At 34.9% G+C, this 21250-nt stretch overlaps 1 protein-coding gene across 2 annotated transcripts in view; it reads left to right on the plus strand.

Annotated features, from left to right (window-relative positions):
- Positions 1-21250, plus strand: part of EYS (EGF-like photoreceptor maintenance factor) — a 1566128-nt gene that overhangs the window by 537211 nt on the left and 1007667 nt on the right. For both annotated transcript variants that reach the window (XM_078055169.1, XM_078055170.1), the window contains exon 17: positions 2684-2829. In XM_078055169.1, coding sequence (XP_077911295.1) covers positions 2684-2829 — 146 coding nt within the window. The remainder of the gene's footprint in view (positions 1-2683; positions 2830-21250) is intronic.

Here is a 21250-nt window from a genome sequence, read left to right on the forward strand (position 1 = left end):
TAAATTGAGATCAGAGTCATTATCTGTTATATTGTGTAGTAATGTAATCTATTAGTATGAAAAAAAATTATTTCTTGCATACACCTTTTAGTGCTACGACTGAAAACACTATCCAACTCCCACCTACCCTGTGATCCCTCAGAATTATCGATTCACTGGGAATACACAATAGCAATCAATGAGAGTATCATTAACAAACATATCTTGATTTTAGTGAGGCATTTAAAAGATTCATTACATTATCTGGACTATATTGGAAGATTCTAGTGAGAAAGTGGAGATGGAGAAAATTTTTGCTATTTGAACACAAATTCAAGAATCAGTAATTGGATCACCCTAAAAAGTGATTTTGGTCAAGATCCTAGTCACATGGAATGCTCTTGAGAAATACAGTTCTCTTTTACACCAGCATGACATTGCACGTGGAATTTTAATGCCTTCTGTCCAACTGATACAAAAATCCCACTCTTTATTCACTAACCAGTAAAACCTTTCCTGTCACCTTCTCTAACATTCAGCTCTGTTTCTGTAGGACTTCACACCTTTCTCAATTGGCATATATTTACTGTAATGTTTACATATGAATGTCCCTAACTTCTTTATGAGAATTTTAAAAATAAGCCGAAGCCTTATTTACACTTGGATCTGGGTACAGGACTAACATCTGGCATTCAATCAGTTAATATGTGGTACATGAGTAAAAGAGGAGCATGGGCATGTTAGATTTCCAGTGGTTATGTTTTTCTAATTACAATTAAGTTGAAACTAAAGTTAATTAGAAAGAATTCCCTCAAAAAATCAGAATAAAAATCTGTTTCAAAAGCATTACAAGAAAACCTGGTAAAGCAGTTTTATTTAGACTTCTACAAAAGGAGAAAGAAAAAAAACTATTTAGAACTTGTTTTTCTAGGTGCATTTTCTCTCAATTTAATTTTATCTATGGAAATTAGTTTTATGTTTTCATTAATATTTTTCTATGAATGCAGAAACAAAGATTAAATTATTGCTTTCTCTTCTTAGCATTATTTATTGGCTTGTCATTGATTATTTGGTTGTTATTTTACTCATGTTATTTTACATATATATAACTAAAACTAGTCACAATTCCATCTCAGGAGAATTGGTCTTCTATCTTCTGGAAAATAGATACAGACTGACTAGATGCTGAGATAAAAACATGTCCAGCACAATATCGAGGAATAGACTAAAAATAAATTCAGGGTAATTCTGCCACACATAGTTATATAGATTGTTGCTATAGCATAGACTATAAAGGAAAGAATCAAGGGCCCTTTGAGACAGGATCTGAATCAATAAAAAGAAATCCACATAGGAGCAAGAAACATTTCCAAGTTAAAGTCCAGAGACATATCTGAACTTAGTAACTCAGATTCATCAGAGGCTGATGTTTAAGATAAAGAGGGGAGAGTTGGATATTGAAAGGAAGTTCAGTTGAAATATCTGGAAACCATTCTCAAAGGCAAGGCTCTTGGGAGTCACTTCCTCTATTAAGTGCATGATACTTTGAACCTGACATCAAATCATTGAATTACATCCAATTTCTCCAACATCTGTCAATATAATTAAGCAGTAATAAGGTTGTTTTTGCTAAAATGATCTTTTTAATTTAACCAGAAGGGATTCCATATCAGAAACATCATTCAATCCATGGACAGGGTAATCTTCAATTTTTAACATAGGGAGATAGTTAAAGATTTATATTTATATTATAATAAAATATACAGTACACAATTAAGCTCAATAGTAGTTATCAAAGTTATATTAATTATTTATTCAAATACATTCATTTAAAAAAATTCTCACAAAAAGAACATTCAAGGGGAAAAATATCTAGAGGGTCGTTAAAGAAGTCATTGAGAGGACATGACCTCGTGTTGATCTGCAAACTGGATCCTGGCAGTTAGGAGGCACCTCACTCTCTCTCTTGTCCTTGGAATGTATGTTCTGTCTACTATTTCCAATTAGGAACCACTTCAGTGACAGAGTCTTAAGAGAGTAATGCGTTATTGGTGTCATCTGGACTGTATACATGACAACCTCATTAATGCCTTTATATAAACTTTTAAGATTTGGGGAGTGGTGTGAAGATCTACTTGTCTTGCGGGTGCCCAACACAAGCCTGGAATACAAGTTCCTTTGCTTATTAAAACTGTCCCCCACCAATTTGGAGTGGCTTGTCTCTTTCTTCTGGCTCTCCTTGCCTTGCATCAGTGGGGACCAGTTTCAAATTTCACCTGGGGAACTTTCGAGGCTGTGAACCAACAAAGGTGAATTATATTTTCTCCAAGGGAAAAAAAATGAAGAGAAAATATTGCCATTTATCTAAATTAAGTTAAAAGGCTAAAATTTAGGGGCGCCTGGGTGGCTCAGTCATTAAGTGTCTGCCTTCGGCTCAGGTCATGATCCCAGGGTCCTGGGATCGAGCCCCGCATGGGGCTCCCTGCTCCTCGGGGAGCCTGCTTCTCCCTCTCCCACTCCCCCTGCTTGTGTTCCCTCTCTCGCTGTGTCTCTCTCTGTCAAATAAATAAAATCTTTAAAAAAATAAAAAATAAAAAAATAAAATAAAATAAAAGGCTAAAATTTAATATATACATATGAATTATGTATATAATGAAATGCTTTTTGTTAACATGTGATTTCTCGTTTTCCTACTTTTCTCTAGATTTGTGTGTAATTGTGAACCAGGGTACCATGGACCTTTGTGTGAGTTGGATATGAGTGAATGTGAAATCCCACCTTGTCTAGATGGAGAAGATTGTGTCAGCAAAACTGGTGGAGACAACTGCCTCTGTGCTCCTGGTTATACAGGTAAACCCCTGCCTGCTCTGTCTGTATCATCATATTGCTATCTGTGAATAAGTGGCAATCTTATATTTACTCTCCAGAACCTGAAATAACCTGGTACATGCAGGTAGAACAGGACATGCAAGAGACTCTTTGTTTTTTGTAAAAAAAAAATTAATAAAAACAAAAATTATGCTTTTTAATCTATCATTTGCTAACAGCTAAGAAATATATGGATTATATTTCAAGGTATTTTATACTTTTATGCTTTTTGAATTGAAATGTATCTGAATTATGTTTATATTGTAATATAAAGAAGTATCAGTGTATGAATAATCTAAGAGAAATAATACTGTCATATCAATTACACAAGTGTCATTAAAAATGTAATAAGATTAGCTCTTTTAAATATACTTACATGCCAGAAATCAGGGAGTCATTGTGAATTTAAAGTTCTAGCAGAAAAATAAAATTTGGAGTTAGCTGTCTTAATATCTATTCCACAACACAAATGTTAAAAGACAAAAATCACCAAGAAGCTATGGAAAGGAAAATTCATTAGCTCTCTAAACTTCTGCTGAGAAACTGCATTTATGAAATACAAAAAGCTTTATTATTTTTGTATACCAATATTAATTATGTGAGTCCAGCAAAAATGTATTGAAATCTCAAGTTTCAATTTATTAATGTCTGAATTTTACACCACTGGGATCTCTTGGATTCCTTTCCTGAGGGAAACTAGTTTAAGTGTAGCTAATATTACATTCTATACTTGCAGGAGTAAAAAACACTAGAAAAATAGAAATAAGATTGGAAAGCAAAACTGATTAAAAAAAATTAGAAGTATTTCAATCAGATACGTGATCAGAAGGCAAGGAAAAGTTAAGTGGCTTGAACAAAAAATATGCAGGTGTCTTTCCTGAGGAATCCTGACAGATGGCGTCAGAGAAGGTTACCTTGGTAACAATGGTCGCATGCACAAAAGTCTCTGCTTAAATTAAAAAAAAAAAAAAAATTAAACCCTTATCTACAGATTTCATTACATAAGTAAGAGGCAGTATGTTTTGGCAATAAAACAGTATCCTTTCTAAATGTCATGTTGCCCATCGTATTCCAAATTCTTGGAACTTTTGTTTGGGACCATAGATTCAACCTCACAATGCCATTCACCATGTTGTTGTTTTCTGCTGCTTATTGCTTACTAACACTGTTAAAATAGGAAATGACATACTGAGCTCAGTATAAATGAGAAACACATTTTGTAAAATTATTTGATGTAACACATTGTTCTATTTTAAATTCATTGTAAAGTTTGAAGGATTAACATGTTCTTTTTTTTATTTATTTTCACAACCTCTCTATTTTTATTGAAAGCTAATGTGCTTAGTGTTGTTTCAAACTTTAAGATCGATTTGCCAATTATACACCCCTGTGGAAAAGTTGAGTACACAGTTGACTGTGCGATATAGTCTGGAACAGGAATGTAAATTTGGGGAGTCATCAGATATACAACTATAATACTGGATAGGATCACAAAGAAGTGAATGTAGATAGAACAGGGAAAAGGACCAAGGTCTGACCCAGGGGCACTGCAATATTTAGGGGTCCGTGAGAGGAAGAAGAACCTATAAAGGAAATTGAAAAGAGCAGTCAGTGATAGAGGAAGAAAAACAAGGACAGATGGAATGCAGAAAGCCATGTTAATTCTTTCAAGTAGAGACAATAACCAACAGTGTCAAATGTATTATTAGGTCAAATAAAATAAGGACTAAGTTCTGACCATTGCAGAAGCAATGCAAATGTCATTAATGACATGGTCCAGGAAGCAGTTTGGCTGGAGGGGAGGGTGCAGAAGTCTGTTTGAAGTGGATTTAAGAGAGAATGTGAGAAAATTATATTGCTGAGAGTGAACATGCACAATTTAGTAAAGGAAGGTTTTTATTTGTTTAAAAAGGAAGCAAGAAATGACGCTTGAGGAGGGAGAGATTTAAAATAAAAGGCTTTTTCTCACTTACATGCTTACTAAAAGACTCTGACTCCTGTTTGAAGAATAGACTGCAGAGTTTCAGTAGCAGCAGAGAGAGAAATCAGGAGGCTTTGGAATTACAGTTGACCCTTGAACAACATGAGGGTTAGGGGCGCCGACCCCCTTGCAGTAGAAAATCCACGTAAAATTTTTGACTCTCCAAAATGTTACTAATAGCCCACTGTTGACCAGAAGCCTTACCAATAACAGAAACAGTTGATTAACACGCATTTTGTATATTGTATGTATTACGTACTGTATTTTTATGATAAAGTAAGCTAGAGAAAAGAAAATGTTAAGAAAATCATAAAGAAGAGAAAATAAATTTACAATACTGTATTTATTTTTTTAAAATCCGTGCATTTCAAAACCATGTTGTTCAAGGATCAGCTGTAGTTTTAAGTGATAGATTAGATCAGGATTGCAAAGTAGAGATGGTGAAACATGTCTATATGTAGCATATCATACATGCTCAATATTTATTCATGAATAGATGAACATTAATAATATATAAATATTAAGGTGTATAACTAATCATCGATTAATCAAACTATGTTCCCTTTCCGTCTCTGATGAAAAAATCTTTAACTCCCTCTCATTGATTCATTGGGTTCTGAAACATTTTTTATTTACTTTTACTTTGGGAATTCAAGCTGTTCTGGAATGATGCTCTCATAAACATACATTCATAAAGCATATATTATGTAATTGATTAATGGGAAGCCCACTTACGATTCCATGGGCTTCCTTTCAGTCACTAAATCTGAATTGGTTTGGCCTATTTTCCAAAGAAAAATGTGTATTTTGAGCTCAGCAAATTATGCTTGGTTTTTGGTTAATTAGTGTAGGTTTCTCATATTAAAAGGAATGAGCTTTCTTCTTAATTTCAAGATTTATTGGAAAGTTACCAATACCCACCTCACTTGCCATTGTAAAAGTGGGTCTCGCACCTGGTTAGATGGTCTAGTATGAGCCTTCAGGTGAATTTACTAGGCAGTAATTGGGGTAGCCAAGGTGTCTTTGTAGATACAGTCAATTCTGAGATGATTTAGCTGTCATTTCAGGCCAGGTGTATCAGAGACTGGCAACTTCCTGGACGGGTTGGAGGGTTGAATTCTCATACTTCTACTAGAAAGCTATGACCATAAACATAATTCACTCATACTTACTCTCTCCCTAATATAGATATATCTGGGAGACATTATAACATGATACACAGCAAATTATATTAATTGCCATGGAGAAAAATTGTGTAGGAAAATAATTATAGGGGGCTGGAATAAGGTTAGGAGTTGTGGAGGGAAACTTAAACAGCAGTCAGGGAAGGCCATGGAAAAACTGATTTGGTTTGAGATTGACATGCCATTTGGTACACACATACTTATGTGTATAGATGAAGTGGTAGATTGAGAGAGACAGATGAAGAACCAAACTTACACTTAATAACCTATAAAGATGAAATTATTTCCCTAGTAACAGATTTTTATATTTTTATATACCTGGACTATTAAGGGAAGAGGTTAAACTAATAAAGAAGCTTTGATATTTCCAGAGGATATTAGAATCTTCATAGTGTATATATAAAAATATATTTAAAAATTCATCATCACATCACAAATCAAGTAGAGAAACATCTAAGAATTTTAGTTGTGGCTGGAAGTCTAGCAGCAGTCTGCTAGCTAGGAAAAAAGCAGACATTGTGTACAAAGACTAATCTAAGTTTAAGATTTTGAGGATTTGCATATTCATCAAAATGCTTTCATTTCCACACTTATGTGTAATGTAGGCCCTGTACTTAACCATGATTTCACTTAAAGCAGGCTGAGGAGTGGGGGGATAATATTTTAGGGCAAACATGAAAGTATAACTAACCTGCACCCAGAAGCAACTTCTTTCAATATTCTTAGATATTTCTTCTGGTTTTTACTTTCATATTTCTTTTTTTTTTTTTAAGATTTATTTATTTATTTATTTATTTTAGAGAAAGACCATGAGCAGGGTGGAGCAGCAGAGGGAGAGGGAGAGAGAGAAATCTCAAGCAGACTCTGTGCCAAGCATGGAACCTGACTTGGGGCTTGATTTTGCAACCCCAAGATCATGACCTGAGCCAAAAACAAGAGTTAGATGCTTAACCAACTGCCCCACCCAGGAACCATTTGCTTTCATATTTCTAAATAGCATGCTTATACTGCTATTTCTTGATTTTTTTTCAATTTTTCACATTATCTAAATAATTTTTCCTGTAGAAAATATTTAGCTGTGTTATCACCTTTTCTATTCACCAGCTTATACACATTTTTCCCACTACTTCCTCCCAAAATGATTACATCAAAAAAATTTTAGTCAAAATGTCACTGTTAATATTATTATAACCATATCAGTTTTCCTTTTTTATTTTCATTTTATTTTTGCTCAGTTTGGTAGACATATGTTTTTTCCAATATCTTTATTACATTGTTAAAGAACATTTTGCTCTCATTTTTAATTTCCAAAAACTCATTCTTGTCTAATATTTTTAGGGCATCCTTTAACTTTTATTGATAAGAAGTTTTCTTTTTTCTTTTTTCTCTATAATAATATTCATAGGATTTTCAATTATTTTAGCCTTTGCATTATCTTAATTTCCAAATTTCATTTTTTCCTCTGTGTATATTTTCTTTTTTTTATGTATCTCTTTATTTAGAGGGGTGTGTGTGTGTGTGTGTGTGTGTGTGTGTGTGTGTGTTTTAGTATCAGATACTCCCTGATTATCAGTTAATATCTAAGAGAGAACCAGTAAAATGCTAATCGAAAACTCTGAGTGAATGAAAAGTCCTTGACTGGTGATTTTTGTACTGTGTGTGAGTGAGCACAAATGCCATCTATTTTATTGGAGAAATCTGAAATGTCATTACTGATGGGCCTTTTCCCTTTCACTGGTTTTCCTAGAAAGAAATGGAGGTGGAGATAGGGATCATCATCAGGGAAAGATGTTTGACAAGATTTTGATAAACCAGAACCTTAGGGCCAGATAGTTCTGTTTGTTAGAAACAGCCAACACATTTTTAGGGGAACAATATGTAAAATTCAACTGTTTTTTCTAATTGCTTTGAATTATTACTTCAAACCTCTAATGAAAGTGTACTATAAAGTGATTGTGTGTTAGTGGAACTTAGGGGAAATAAACAGACCAATATGGTCTCTAGCACAGGGCAAAGTAGTACAAAAAGAGGACAGAAGTCATAGGAGGAAAGAAGCAAAGCAGTGGGTAAAAGGTTGGCATAGCTCACCTGAAGAAGTAGAAGGAAACACACAGTCTTTCAAGAATTCTTGTTCATTAATACCACTTCCAGACCACCATTTTTGCCTCTTCCCCCACCAAATCCTTATCTCCTCCTGTCCCAGCCTAAATACTGTGGCTCACAATTATAATCACTGCTTCATTTGCTTCCATTATCTTACCCCTCTCCCATTCCATAATACTCACCTTAAAAAAACTCAACTCTGATATTAATTTCAACTTTCCATATATTTTTCTCTTATATGGATTGTGTAGACCAGGAGAAAAAACACATGTACACACACACACATACACACACTTGATATTCTTACCTTGACTTCTTGAATACAGACCTTAAGGAAGCCCTTGGTGCTGCATGACAATGTGACTTCTCTCTAATCAATTCAACTTCCCGATATCCTAGCCTATTATTCCTAGCTCTTTCTTCTCTTTTTAAATCCCCATAAGTCCTTCCTCTACTTAAATCTCAACTTCTAACTTTGTCTCATATTCCTGAGAAAATAAAAGTGATCAGAAAAGAATTTATCTTTTCTCTAACAACTGCCATTCTATGTGAATTTGCACTCATATACTGTGTTTTTTCCATTTTTCTCTCTTCCTGTCCATGGTTAACCCTTCCACTGGTAAATTGATTCTGTCCTTTATCACTTTATCACAAAGGATATTCATCCTGGAATTATTCTCTGTAATATAAATTCTTCCCTCCATACTATGTCACTACTACCAGCATGTAAATAGTATTTACCTCTTTCTCATCTCATTTTTAATTTTTCTCCTTTACACTTCTGTTTCTCTCTCTTTGAAACAGTATTATCAAAATCCATTGTCTATATTGAGTGTCCATTTCCTCACTTCTCATTCTTTTTCAAACCCTTTTCCAAATCATGCTTTTAATCCCAAGACTAAAATTAAACTCTTCTTGTTGGAGGTCGCCAATTAGCCCCACACTGCCAAATTCAAAGGCAAATTATTTTTCCTCATGCTAGTTATATTATCAGTAGCATTTTACCCATCCCTTCTACTTAAACACTTTCTAATCTTGGGCTCCATGTTTCCACAATCACTAATGTCTTGTTTCCTTTAGTGGATCCTTCAACTGTTCAGAACTTCATTTTTGCTCTCCTTTCTCTAGATATATTCATTAAGTGATTTCATCTGTGTTTTTGTTTGTTTAAATACCATACATATATTGAAAATTACCTAATTTGTTTCATGAGTTCTGGCTTCTCCCCTGAACCCCCAACTCATATACTCAAACATTTCCACTTAGAAGTCCATATGACATCTGATTCCCCAGTTTTAAGGGTTTATTTCAACCCTGCTCTACCACCAGTGTTTTCCATCTCAGTGAATGGCACCATTGTTCACCAGTTTCTCAGGCCAAAATCATGGAGTTATTTTTGACTATTTATACTTCACCCTAAAGTCCGTCAGCAGGTCCCATTGGCTGCATCTTCAAAATATATTTTAATTCAACCATTTCTTACAATCTGCATTACAATGACTTTCATCCAAGCCATCATCATTTCTTGCCTTGACTATAATATCTTAACTAGTTTTCGTCTTTCACTCTTGTTGCATTAAAACATATTAAAATATATCCCTCATCCAGCTCCCAGAGTGATCATTTAAAAATATAAAAAAGATCATTTCACTCTCAACCTCAAAATACTCCAGTGCTTCCCATGATGCTTTGGATGTTAACATACACTCCTCACTTTGCCCTACTAGATCCTGTATCAGCCTGGACCCTGGCTACGTCTCTGATTTCATTTCCTGCTATATTCTCCCTTACTCTCCCAGTTGACTTACTGTTCTATCTGGGTATGAATCATGTCCCTCGGACATGAGCATAGTTTTCTCCTTTATTTCATCAGGTCTCAAACATGAGTTCCTCTTAGAGACCTTTCTACATTACATAAAAATAATACTGTTTTCCTCTGTCTGCCTTCCTTTGTTCCTCCATAGCAATTACCACTGTCTAATCATTATACCACTTAATTATTAATTTATCTCTTCCTGCTAGAATTGAATCTTTTCAGTGGCAGGATATTTTCTGTCTTTTGTTCACTGTGGTATCTCAGTGCCTAGAAAAGTGCCTAGGACATTAAAATCATTCAAATACATTATCTATCTATCTACCTATCTATCTATATATGATATATACTTATATATATTATATATATATTAAAACATTATACACTTAAAGTAATTTGATTTAATTGTATTTGATTTTAACTTTTTTATGTGTTAATGCATGTAACTGCTTAGTGATTATAGAGCTTTAAGTGTTTTCTCTTTTCATTTACTTTCCATAATGCCATTAAAATAAACTTTTTTTAAAATAGGAAATAAAATTCTCACTTTTATGATATTGACTTATTGATACTGTGGCAAACCATTCAGAGAAGTTTTTACTGCTTATATGCTGAAAAAGAAAACTCTGCATATCCAGCTCATTCTGAATTAAAAGCATGTATATATGTGAATCCATAACACCATAACACCAATTCTAAATTCAAAGGCAATGTAATTGGATTTAATATTACAAAGTAAAATAGTTATATGCAATAAATCCAAAAGTGACCTAAAATGTAAAATTTAGACCTTTTCTTTTACTCATTAACTCACAATAAATCTTTCTAAAAGGAAACCAAGGGCAAATTAAGCCAAGTGACCTTATCGTTGGTAATTCTTTATGTAATGTATAACAATCTTGAGGCAGTTAATATTTTATATTCTACAAAATAAGATGCTAAAAATAATGGTTGAGATGATATACTGCCTAATAAAAGTGTATCAATTATCAGATATTTATAGGTCATTATCCACTTATATTTAGTTTTCTAGGGCAATGCTATTTATATGTCATAAATGTGTCCATTTGATATTTTACAGAGAAATTGGGCCTAGAGAAATTCTATAGATATGTTATTAAAATATATTTTATATACTATCATTAAAAAATACTTTATTATGCAAGCAAATGATTAATCAGAATGATGCTCAAGGCCATTGAGTACCCAAAATAATAATAATAGGACAATTCAAAATGTTAGGCACTGGTGGTTTTGTTTCTTAATATTTTCCTTCTTCCCAGGTTCTAATAGGTATGAGTACCCAAAGATAGGAGTAAATCAGATTAGGAGATTTAGTCCTGAAGGCTCAGGAACTTCCAAAATACAGGGCTTTCTGGTAAAGCCATTTTGAAGAATATACCTGTAACCTCTGTCCCACTGTGAGAATATTATAATACTAATAATCTCCCATCATAAACAGAGATTTTGGTACAAACTGAGAGAAGAGTTAGGTGTGAAAAGCAGACTCCAAGTAAGATTTACACATCTGTCTTCTTATAGGATTGAGGTCAACTGAATGGTAAAGACCAAATGCATATAGAGTGTAGCAGGTCTACAGGAGTATTTCTAGAAAATAGGCTTTGATATATTTTCTGAGGTAAACTTAGCAAACACTTCTGGTTCCCAGTTATGCCTCTTGGCCAGCTTCTGATTTCAGCTGCATATGAAATGAGTAGTTCTTTCTTTTTTTTATTTTAAAGACAGAGGGAGAGAGAAAGGGTGGGAGCGCATGACCAAAGGGCGGGTGGAGCAGAGGGAGAGGGAGAGAGAGAGATTCATCAAGCAGGCCCCAGCCCCAGCCTGAAGCCTGAGGTGGGGCTCTATCTTAGGATCCCAAGATTATGACCAGAGCTGAAGTCAAGAGTGGGACGCACAACCCACTGAGTCATCCAGGTGCCCCTGAGGTGAGTAGTTCTAAGTGCTCTCAGCTCATGTCATCATGACAGTTCCCCAAGACAAGTGCTTGCTGAATGTCTGCTCCATCTCTAGAGTCATTTCCTATACCGTGGAGCCAGCTTAGCCTCCATGCATGCACAGCCTTCAAGGCATGCTTCAAACAATGGGAGATAGAAGACACTTTATAAATAACTCAACCACCTTCCTTTCATGTAGTTAATCCTGGTTATACATTATTCACTTCTCTCTTTTTGTAAGATTTTATTTATTTATTTGAGAGAGAGAGAGAGCACAAGCTGGGAAAGGAGCAGAGGGAGAGGGAGAAGCAGACTCCCTGCAGTCGTGTCCCCATTGCCTACTAAAGTATCTTTAATAAAACTTCTTCTGCTGACTTTTAATCTTTCTCTGGTCTCACTCTCCCTACTCCCTCATTCTTACTTCCTGAGATCATCTACCAAATAAATGAGTCATGGTCTCAGATTCTGATTTTAGCAGAATGCAACTAAGATAGTGGATTTATGACATAGGTGCAGAATCCAGTGAAGCTGCCCAAAGCCCAGGCATGGAGCATATTTCCTACCTTTGGAAGCATGGAAATGCTTGCAATCAGTATATGAGACATTGCCATTTGAAGAACAGATTTTCCTTAACTGGCTAGAAAGGGCAGGAAAGAGAAGCTGAAGTACTTACACCAATTCTGTACCTTTTGGCAAGTGGATCTGAACCTACTTCAACTATTGAAACTAGACAACAACATAACCCCACAACTATCTAAATGAAATGTGCTGCCTGTAAGAGAGACAATATCTTTACTTTTGAGACTGAAGTAGTCTCTTAGTATTTAAATGACTGTCAGCATCTCCAGAAAGTCAATATTTTCCATCCGTAATATAGTTCCTTCCCACACTGTCTTTATTTAACTGAAATGTTCTGTGATTATGTATAATATAACCAGATCTAAAGAAACATTGAAGGTCTTTTCAAATCAAGATACCGGAGCACTACCAGACTAGTTAATGCTGGTTTTTAATCAGATAAATAAATAGAAATATAATCTATTAGAAAGCAAAGATCTTTGGAAACATTTGTGATATGAAATCTTGACCCCAATATCTCTAATGCATAGAGAAGAAAAATGTGTGGCCTGTGTTTTGAAAGGATCCTTCCCTCTGGTGCTTTAATGAGTAATTAATCTCACTGCTCTATTTTAGTTCCTTATCCTCTCTCTCTGAGACATTCTTTCACCTGTTTTTCTTGTCTTGAGTGTCTTTTTCTCTAAGTCTTTTTTGTAATAGTTACCAGCATTATCTGACTAAAAACACAGACCTCCTCATGTGGGGAACATCTTTATGAAGGCACACTTCATTAAGTGTGACTGTGCTCGCCCCCGTGCACAGTGTGAGTGCACTCTTCTCAGGTCTCTTCACTGAGCTCCTGCATTGAGTCAGCTTGTCTGGCTGCTGGGAAAGCAAAAAGAGCAGGTTAGACTCCTTGACGTTGTGCTGCTTATATTCTCCTGAGACCCTGACAGAACCCAAGCTTTCCTAAACTTACTCTCACAGTAATTTCAATGGAAACAACAGCAGGTGAGGATTAAGGAAAGGTAGGATATAATTTCTTCATCTTGAAACACAGGAGAGCCAAGTACTTCTCCCTGGAGGCAGAGGACCCATAAGAGATGGACTCATGCCTCACCTCTGCCACTTCCTCCTTAGGTTATAGTCAGACTTTGACCTGAACTCTGTGTCCAGAAGAATACATCCCCAGTCAACCAATTCTCCTTCTATCTTCAAGATAAGGGTTTGACTTCCTAAACCACTGCTTTCTACCATTCAGTTATTATGCACCTTGCTAAGTGTGATCCACAGGCTGAATCTATTTCTGTTTGGGTAGTAGGATTTATAAAGATAAGATTTTAAAATTAGGACAAGTCATGGTCCTCTTAATTTTTCCTTTTTATGAAAACTTAGAAGACCTGGAAACACTGAGCATATTTTTTCATTTTGGAAACAATGGGCTGGCTCTGAGGAGTGGCTGCTTCCTTGCAATGGGGCACATACTCTCCATTTTACTTGAGTTGTCAGCTGCACTTATTTTTGCTGCTTACTTGACCACTGCATGCATTTGAGTTTGCCACCACCAGAATTTCAGAGGACCATAAAGAAAAGATTCCCCATTCTCAAAACCTCCACTCTCTTCATTTGCTGTCCTTGTCCAGAATTCTGTCTATTCCTGGATGAAAACTTTTACATTCACCTTCCAGCAGATTCCAGCCATTTTATTGGCAAATAAATCATCCTTTGTCTCTCAAACTCTTGTTTGTCATCACTTGACTTGCTTATCCTTTAGAGGTGTAATGGAAAGACACTTTGTACCTTTAAACATTTACGATTTAAATTTCCTAAAGAAAATTTCTATTCAGGAAAATGCTTACACTCACAAAAACTCACCTACCCCAAAGAGGAGTAAAACAAAGCCAACATATATTTGTAACATTTGTACAGTATTTGAAATGGCGATTAGGTTTTTGACATTGTATTGATGTTTGCTTTTAAGGTGAATCTTGGCTCTGAGAATGTGAAGGTAGTTACACCTTTATTTAGTCAACTCACAAGAGTTCTTTTACTTTTTTGCCCTCTCTAAGGAGGAAGAGTGGAGGAAAGATAACGTTTTTCTCCCTAAGATATTCTTTTAAATTTTGTCTAAGGAGTTATATGAATATAATATTAATCTCGGGTCTAAAAGAAAACATGTGTTGATTCTGATCACTTAGAAACCTTTAACTTCAGTTCCATGATGCCCATCTAATCTTTACAAAGGATAAATTAAGTAGACGTGTGGATGTTCTCTACCCCATGACCAAAAGGGGGATTTTTTTGCATGTATGAAGCATTCTGGAAAGAGATAGGGGAAAAAAATCTCATCAAACCATGCATTAGAGTCTCTATAGGAACGTGTTTAGAATTAGGAACATTACACTTATTTGTCCAATTAAAACAAAAATAACTTCTCAATTCCATTTCCCTGGATCTACTAAGCCTATTCAACCTACTAAACCTGTTCGACCCTCCTGACCCAACATACATCAGTTCAAATATGGAACTGAGCTAAAGGTGACACAGACTCCAGAGTAATCACAGTAGTTTGTGTCTAAAAGCACCTGAAACTCCTCTGACCAAAAAGCCATTGAGTCAGGATGAGTCTTTTGAGACAAAAATCTTGCTGTACTTGTTTATTGTTCTTCAGTAATTTGAGATATATGAAACATGAGTCCCCAGTATCCTAAGAACCACCCTATATCTTTTCCAATAGCTATTTTTAGAAGATAGTACCCTGGAATATTAAAAAAATTCACTCACATCAATTCCTCTTCCTCATCATTTTTATTTTCTGCTTGAATAGATATAGGATAAAGGCATGAGTTTCTGGTTTTATATTGTTTTCTTGCATTATACTTATATAAATAAATATATTATTATATTTATATATGTAATTAGAACATGTTATATTAATATTTTATATTTATTTACTTATAAAGTATATAACTATATTGTCAAACATACACCTGTTAGGTATAGGATGTTTCTGTCACTCAAGGGAGTTTCACAATTCCCTACAATTCTCCACAGTTTCCCCCAATTCTCCTCTCCTGGATTACTGAATCTCTCTTAGACTACTAAAGTGATCTTCTCAGTCAATTTCCTTGCTTCCATTCTTGGCCTTTTGCAATAATTTTTTTATAGAATGGCCCTATGTAAAAATCAGATCTTATAGCTCCCTGTGTAAAATACTTCAATGGACTTTTTGTTTGTTTGTTTGTTTGTTGGATAAGATCAAAACTCCTTAACCTAGCTCTCAAGTCCTTACACAATCTGTTCTACCATTATCCCCTTTTTCTCTAACATATTATCTGATGTATTGTCAGGTCAATAGTAGCCTAATGCTATGCCACAATCGTCACATTATTCAGTGAACCTCACTTCATCTTATCATGCAGACATTTTGTCATCTCACATCATCACAAAAAGGGTAAGTACAGTACAATAAGATATTTTCAGAGAGAGGGAATGAGACCATATTTACATAACTTTTATTGTACTATATTGTTATAGCTGTCCGATTTATTATTAGTTATATCTCTTACTTTAAACTTTATCATAGTTAATATGTATGTATAGGAGAAAACATATATAGAGAGTTCAGTGCTAGCCAGGGTTTCAGGCATCTACTGGGGGTCTTGGAATATACCCACCAAGAATAAGGGGAGACTGCTATAGTAACATCAAAAAACTTAAAGTGATTTTTTAAAATTTATTTATTTCGAGAGAGTACGAGTGGGGGAAGAGGCAAAGGGGAAGAGAGAGACAGTCTCAAGCAGACTCTCTGCTGAGCACAGAGCCCTGACACAGGCTTGAACCCACACCCTGAGATCATGACCTGAGCTGAAATCAAGAGTTGGATGCTTAACTGACTAAGCCTCTTACAGTGATTTTTTTTAAAAAAACTTAAAAATGTGATTCAACTAAGATAAAAATGATAGTATTTACACATTTTAAAACAGGCAATCTTTAGGGGCGCCTGGGTGGCTCAGTCGTTAAGCGTCTGCCTTCGGCTCAGGTCATGATCCCAGCGTCCTGGGATCGAGCCCCGCATCGGGCTCCCCGCTCCGCGGGAAGCCTGCTTCTCCCTCTGCCACTCCGCCTGCTTGTGTTCCCTCTCTCGCTGTGTCTCTCTCTGTCAAATAAATAAATAAACTCTTTAAAAAAAAAAAAAAAACAGGCAATCTTTCAAAGTTTTTGAAATATTCAATTTTTCTTTATATATAATATGGGTATTAGAATAATACATGGTATTAGAGCGTCTTCTGAAATGTACACAGGGATATTAATTAACCACAGGGTTTTATTAAATAAATGAAATCAGAATTAATGATGCTTTTAGTAAAGCTTGTCTAATGATGACAACTGTCTAATGAAAGTTCATTGTGTGACAAATGTTAATTGGAGATAAAAGACCAGGAAATGTACACAAATAATTACAAATAATTACACTTAGTCTGAATGCATGTTTTCAAAAGTAGGATTTAATTTTATCTGCTTTCCTAGTAGGAAATTTCTGGAAACTCCAAAGAAGTTTAAGTGTCACTATTACAAAAAATTCAGAGATGAAACCAGCTCAACTTCACTAAGTGAATGTTGGACTACATACTATAATAATGCAAATGACATCTAAGAAACAGTTCCTGCCTTCAAAGATAACAAAACCGTGCCAAGCAAACAAGCCTTTATAGAGAACTCTATAGAACATAAATAAGAGAAGGGAGGGAAAGCCTCCAGATTTTGTTGACAATCACATCTGTTGTTCAGAAGGCTGAGCAGACTTTTGATCTACCTGTCCTGAGCTGACTTGACTGCTAGGTTGAGAAAAGCAGGAGGAAAGGGACTGAGAGTTTGTGAGTTCCTACTGTGGGCCAAAACCCTTGTCATATGCTATTTCAGTAATCTGTGTTAGGCATTATTTCAGCTTATAGTTGAGAAGACAGGCCAAATTTAGATAAGTTGTCTGAGGTCTAAAGGCTCATAGAAGATTTGGGACTGTTATCCAGGTGTGGCATTTTCTTTTTCTTTTTCTTTTTTTTCTTTTTTTTTAAGATTTTTATTTATTTGACACAGAGAAAGAGAGAGAGGGAGAGAGCAAGCACAAGGAGGGGAGTGGCAGGCAGGGGAGAAGCAGGCTCCCTGCTGAGCAAGGAGCCTGATGTGGGACTCAATCTCAGGACCCTGGGATCATGATCCGAGCTGAAGGCAGCTGCTTAAGTGACTGAACCACCCAGGCGTCCCTAGGTGTGGCATTTTCTAAACGATGTAACTCAATCTGCAGAAACTTAAGGTAAAAACAAACCAAAAAAAAAAAAAAAAAAGTCTGTCATCTTAATTTTAAGTTCCTAAGAAATCAGTCATCTAAAGCTGAAAATAAAATATGACATATGGTCTCTTTGGTATTTCTATGCCTCCAATTAAGTATCTGGCTTTGATTGACACTTATTGAATGATAGCTATATTCTAAATTGATTTATTCATAGTAAATTCTTCTCCTTTTCCAAACTTTATCTCCTTTTGTAACTTCCGTCTGAATCCTCTACCAAGAAAGTAAACTCACCTATGTATTCCGTCATATATAAACTTCTGGAACTTGAAGATGATAGACTAATTATTTAAATATTAATTAACCATTTTCAAATCATTTTTATGTTTTATAGCTTTTAATGTTATGCATCTGTTGATTTTATTGAAACAGGAAAGTTAACATTCTCAGTACAGTAGAGCCACTTTAAAATATTTATTGTATAATAGAATTTGTCATTGAAAAAAATCACAATTTTAATCTTTAAAGATATATTTTATACAAACATGATATCTTATTATAAAGTAAAACTATAAATATGATCTAATAGCATGACTCAATGAGAAAAATCTAGTATCAGAAAAATATAAGTAAAAATGGCAAACACAGCTTGAGAAGCATGGGAATTATACCTAATCATGAACCTTTTGAGCATATTTAACATTCCTTCAGTTAAGGAAGGAAAATTCTATTGCTTTAAATATTTTAAAGGTTACTGAATAAATAATAAACCATAGAGAAACATGGCCTATATTGGTATGTTAAAAGGAAATAAAAAACTGATGAGCTATTCACTTCATGTCTCTACTTTATAAAGTGACTCTCAAACAATTCTGGTGGGTGAAACAGATCCCAAGGTCTAAGAGAGACAATCCCAATTTCTTATTCCCCTAGATGCAGTTAATTAACAAGAAAATAATTGTGTCCCCCAAAAGAGAAAGAGCCAAATTTCCTTAACGTGCCTACTTTGTAAATAAATTCTAAGTATGCATGACAAAGATTTGATTAAATGTTATGGTTTTGCCACACTGATGTCATGTATTTTCATGAGCATTCAAAGACTGGAATACAAGAGCTAGGCAGTTTACTAAATGTGGTATGATAATAAAAGTAAGATTAAAATAAATAATTTAACGGAGGAACAAAACCAAATTATTTTCTGGTGATACATGATAGCCTCTTACTTAATATCTTTAATTGACTACTTAATGAGAATCTCAAACCATCTGTTATATATATATCTTATTTGTTTGTTTGTTTGTAATTCTGCCTCACTTATATCCCACCTTAGTAAAAGCCTCCATCACAAACTCCAGACACAAAACCGGGTGCCATATATGATACAAATATTTCTCTCATGCTCACATCCAGTCCATTACAAAGTCCTATTAGTTTGCACATCAAAATATTTCTCACTTAGTCCACTTACTTCCTGTACTACAACCACATCAGTCTAAGCTACCATTATATTTCATTGAACCTTCAAATCTAGAATCCTAACTGGTATCTGTGCTTCTATATCCTCATCCTCCTTTTTCAGGATATCAAAATGAACATAATTTTAAAATATATATAATAATAAATTACTCCTGCACTTGACACCCTTAATAATTTTTCCATTATGATTATAATAATAGATAATTCCATAAGATGGTCTAAAGATCCATATAATTTGGACACTAATTGGTTTTTAAATATCTGCATTTCTGGGGCACCTGGGTGGCTCAAAAGGTTAAGTGTCCAACTCATGATTTTGGCTCAGGTCATAATCTCAGGGTCATGAGATCAAGCCCTGTGTTGGGCTCTGGGCTCAGCAGGAAATCTGCTTGAGATTCCCTCCCTCTCCTTTTGCCCCTCCCCCCACTCATGTGCATACTCTATTTCTCTCAAATAAATAAATAAATCTTTGAAAAAGAAAAATAAATAAATATCTGCATTTCCTATTTCCATCTACATTAAACTTCATGTTTTGCTGGTTTGTGTCCTGAAACACATCTCAAAATCATTCTTTATACAGAAAACACTTTATCTTTTCTTTCTTGTCTGCCTGGAATGCTTTTCCATTTGCTTTCACATGATTGACTTCTTTAGATATCAGATCAAATATCACCTTCTCTGAAGGTCCTTCATATAGAATTAACCTATCTGTAAATGAACTTAATATCTATTATATAATCTTTTATTTCCTTCACAGTGCTTACCATAATCTGAATATTGTTAGCCTATATATTTCGGTATTTTCTATCTCCAAACATTGTAATTTAAGCTCCTTGAGAACAGAGAGATGGTTTTGTTTTGTTTCATTTTGTTTTTAAGATTTTATTTATTTATTTGACAGAGAGAAAGAGAGCACAAGCAGGGGAAGCGGCAGGCAGAGGGAGAGGGAGAAGCAGAATCCCCTTGGAACAGGAAGCCTAATGCAGGGCTCTATCCCAGGACCCTGGGATCATGACCTGAGCCCAAGGCAGATATTTAACTGATTGAGCCACCCAGGCGCTACCAGAGAGATGTTTTGGTTCACAACCTAGAAACATCCCTAGCACACAGTAGACAATATCAATAACTGGTTTTTGAACATGTCAATAAATTCTGATAAAGTCACCAACATTCTAAGATTGAAAATATGGGGTCTTCAGAATATTTTCATATCTTCATATCACTTTATTAACCTGAGTCAACTCAAACAAATTTCTCACTCTCAGAAGAGTTCATTAAAAGTTATAGCATTTCTGCACTTCTTGAAAAATATTTTTGTTTGCCTTTTCAATAGCAATAGTGCCAGTTTAGCTCCAAATTTGTCATGTGAATGGATAAATCCATTATAAATCTAAAAAGAGAATTTTGCCATTGGATAGTGGGTAAGATCATGAGAACTTGTCCTCCCATATGGGAAAATCTCATTTTGATAGATTTTATATTTGACCTGTAATCAGTAATAAGAACTCTTGCTTCCAACTGAGAAACAGATATTGGACCTACCTTTCTGCTGTAAACACATAGAAAGTTTGCAAAATATGTAAAGCAACTCTTTTCATTTGAACTACAGACTGTTCAGGGCTATGATGCATGACAGATGGGAAACACACAAGATGATCTTCATATTCAAGCCAACTTTCTACCAAGGGATAGTTTCTAAACTAAAGCATAGGAAGATAAGTGTCATATGGACAGCAGTGGTCTTGTAGAACAGAGGAAATAAATATCAGCATTTGAGGCTGATTTGGGAGATAAGATTTATAGGGCTGGGTATTAGAAAGATGTCTGTTTCTTTGCTTTCAACAATACTACTACAATAATCCAATACCCAGGAAGGATTCAAGACATATAAATGCCAGGAGTCATGCTCCAATTATTTACATCAGAATCTCTAAGGTTGTAAGTGTCAGTATTAAAAATTTCCCATGTGATTTTAATGGCTTGTGGGTTGATTGATACTAGCAGAGAAACACACTTTTTTTTAAATAAACACATTTTTTTATT

Source organism: Halichoerus grypus, chromosome 9 (assembly GCF_964656455.1).
Source record: "Halichoerus grypus chromosome 9, mHalGry1.hap1.1, whole genome shotgun sequence".
Classification (NCBI taxonomy): domain Eukaryota; kingdom Metazoa; phylum Chordata; class Mammalia; order Carnivora; family Phocidae; genus Halichoerus; species Halichoerus grypus.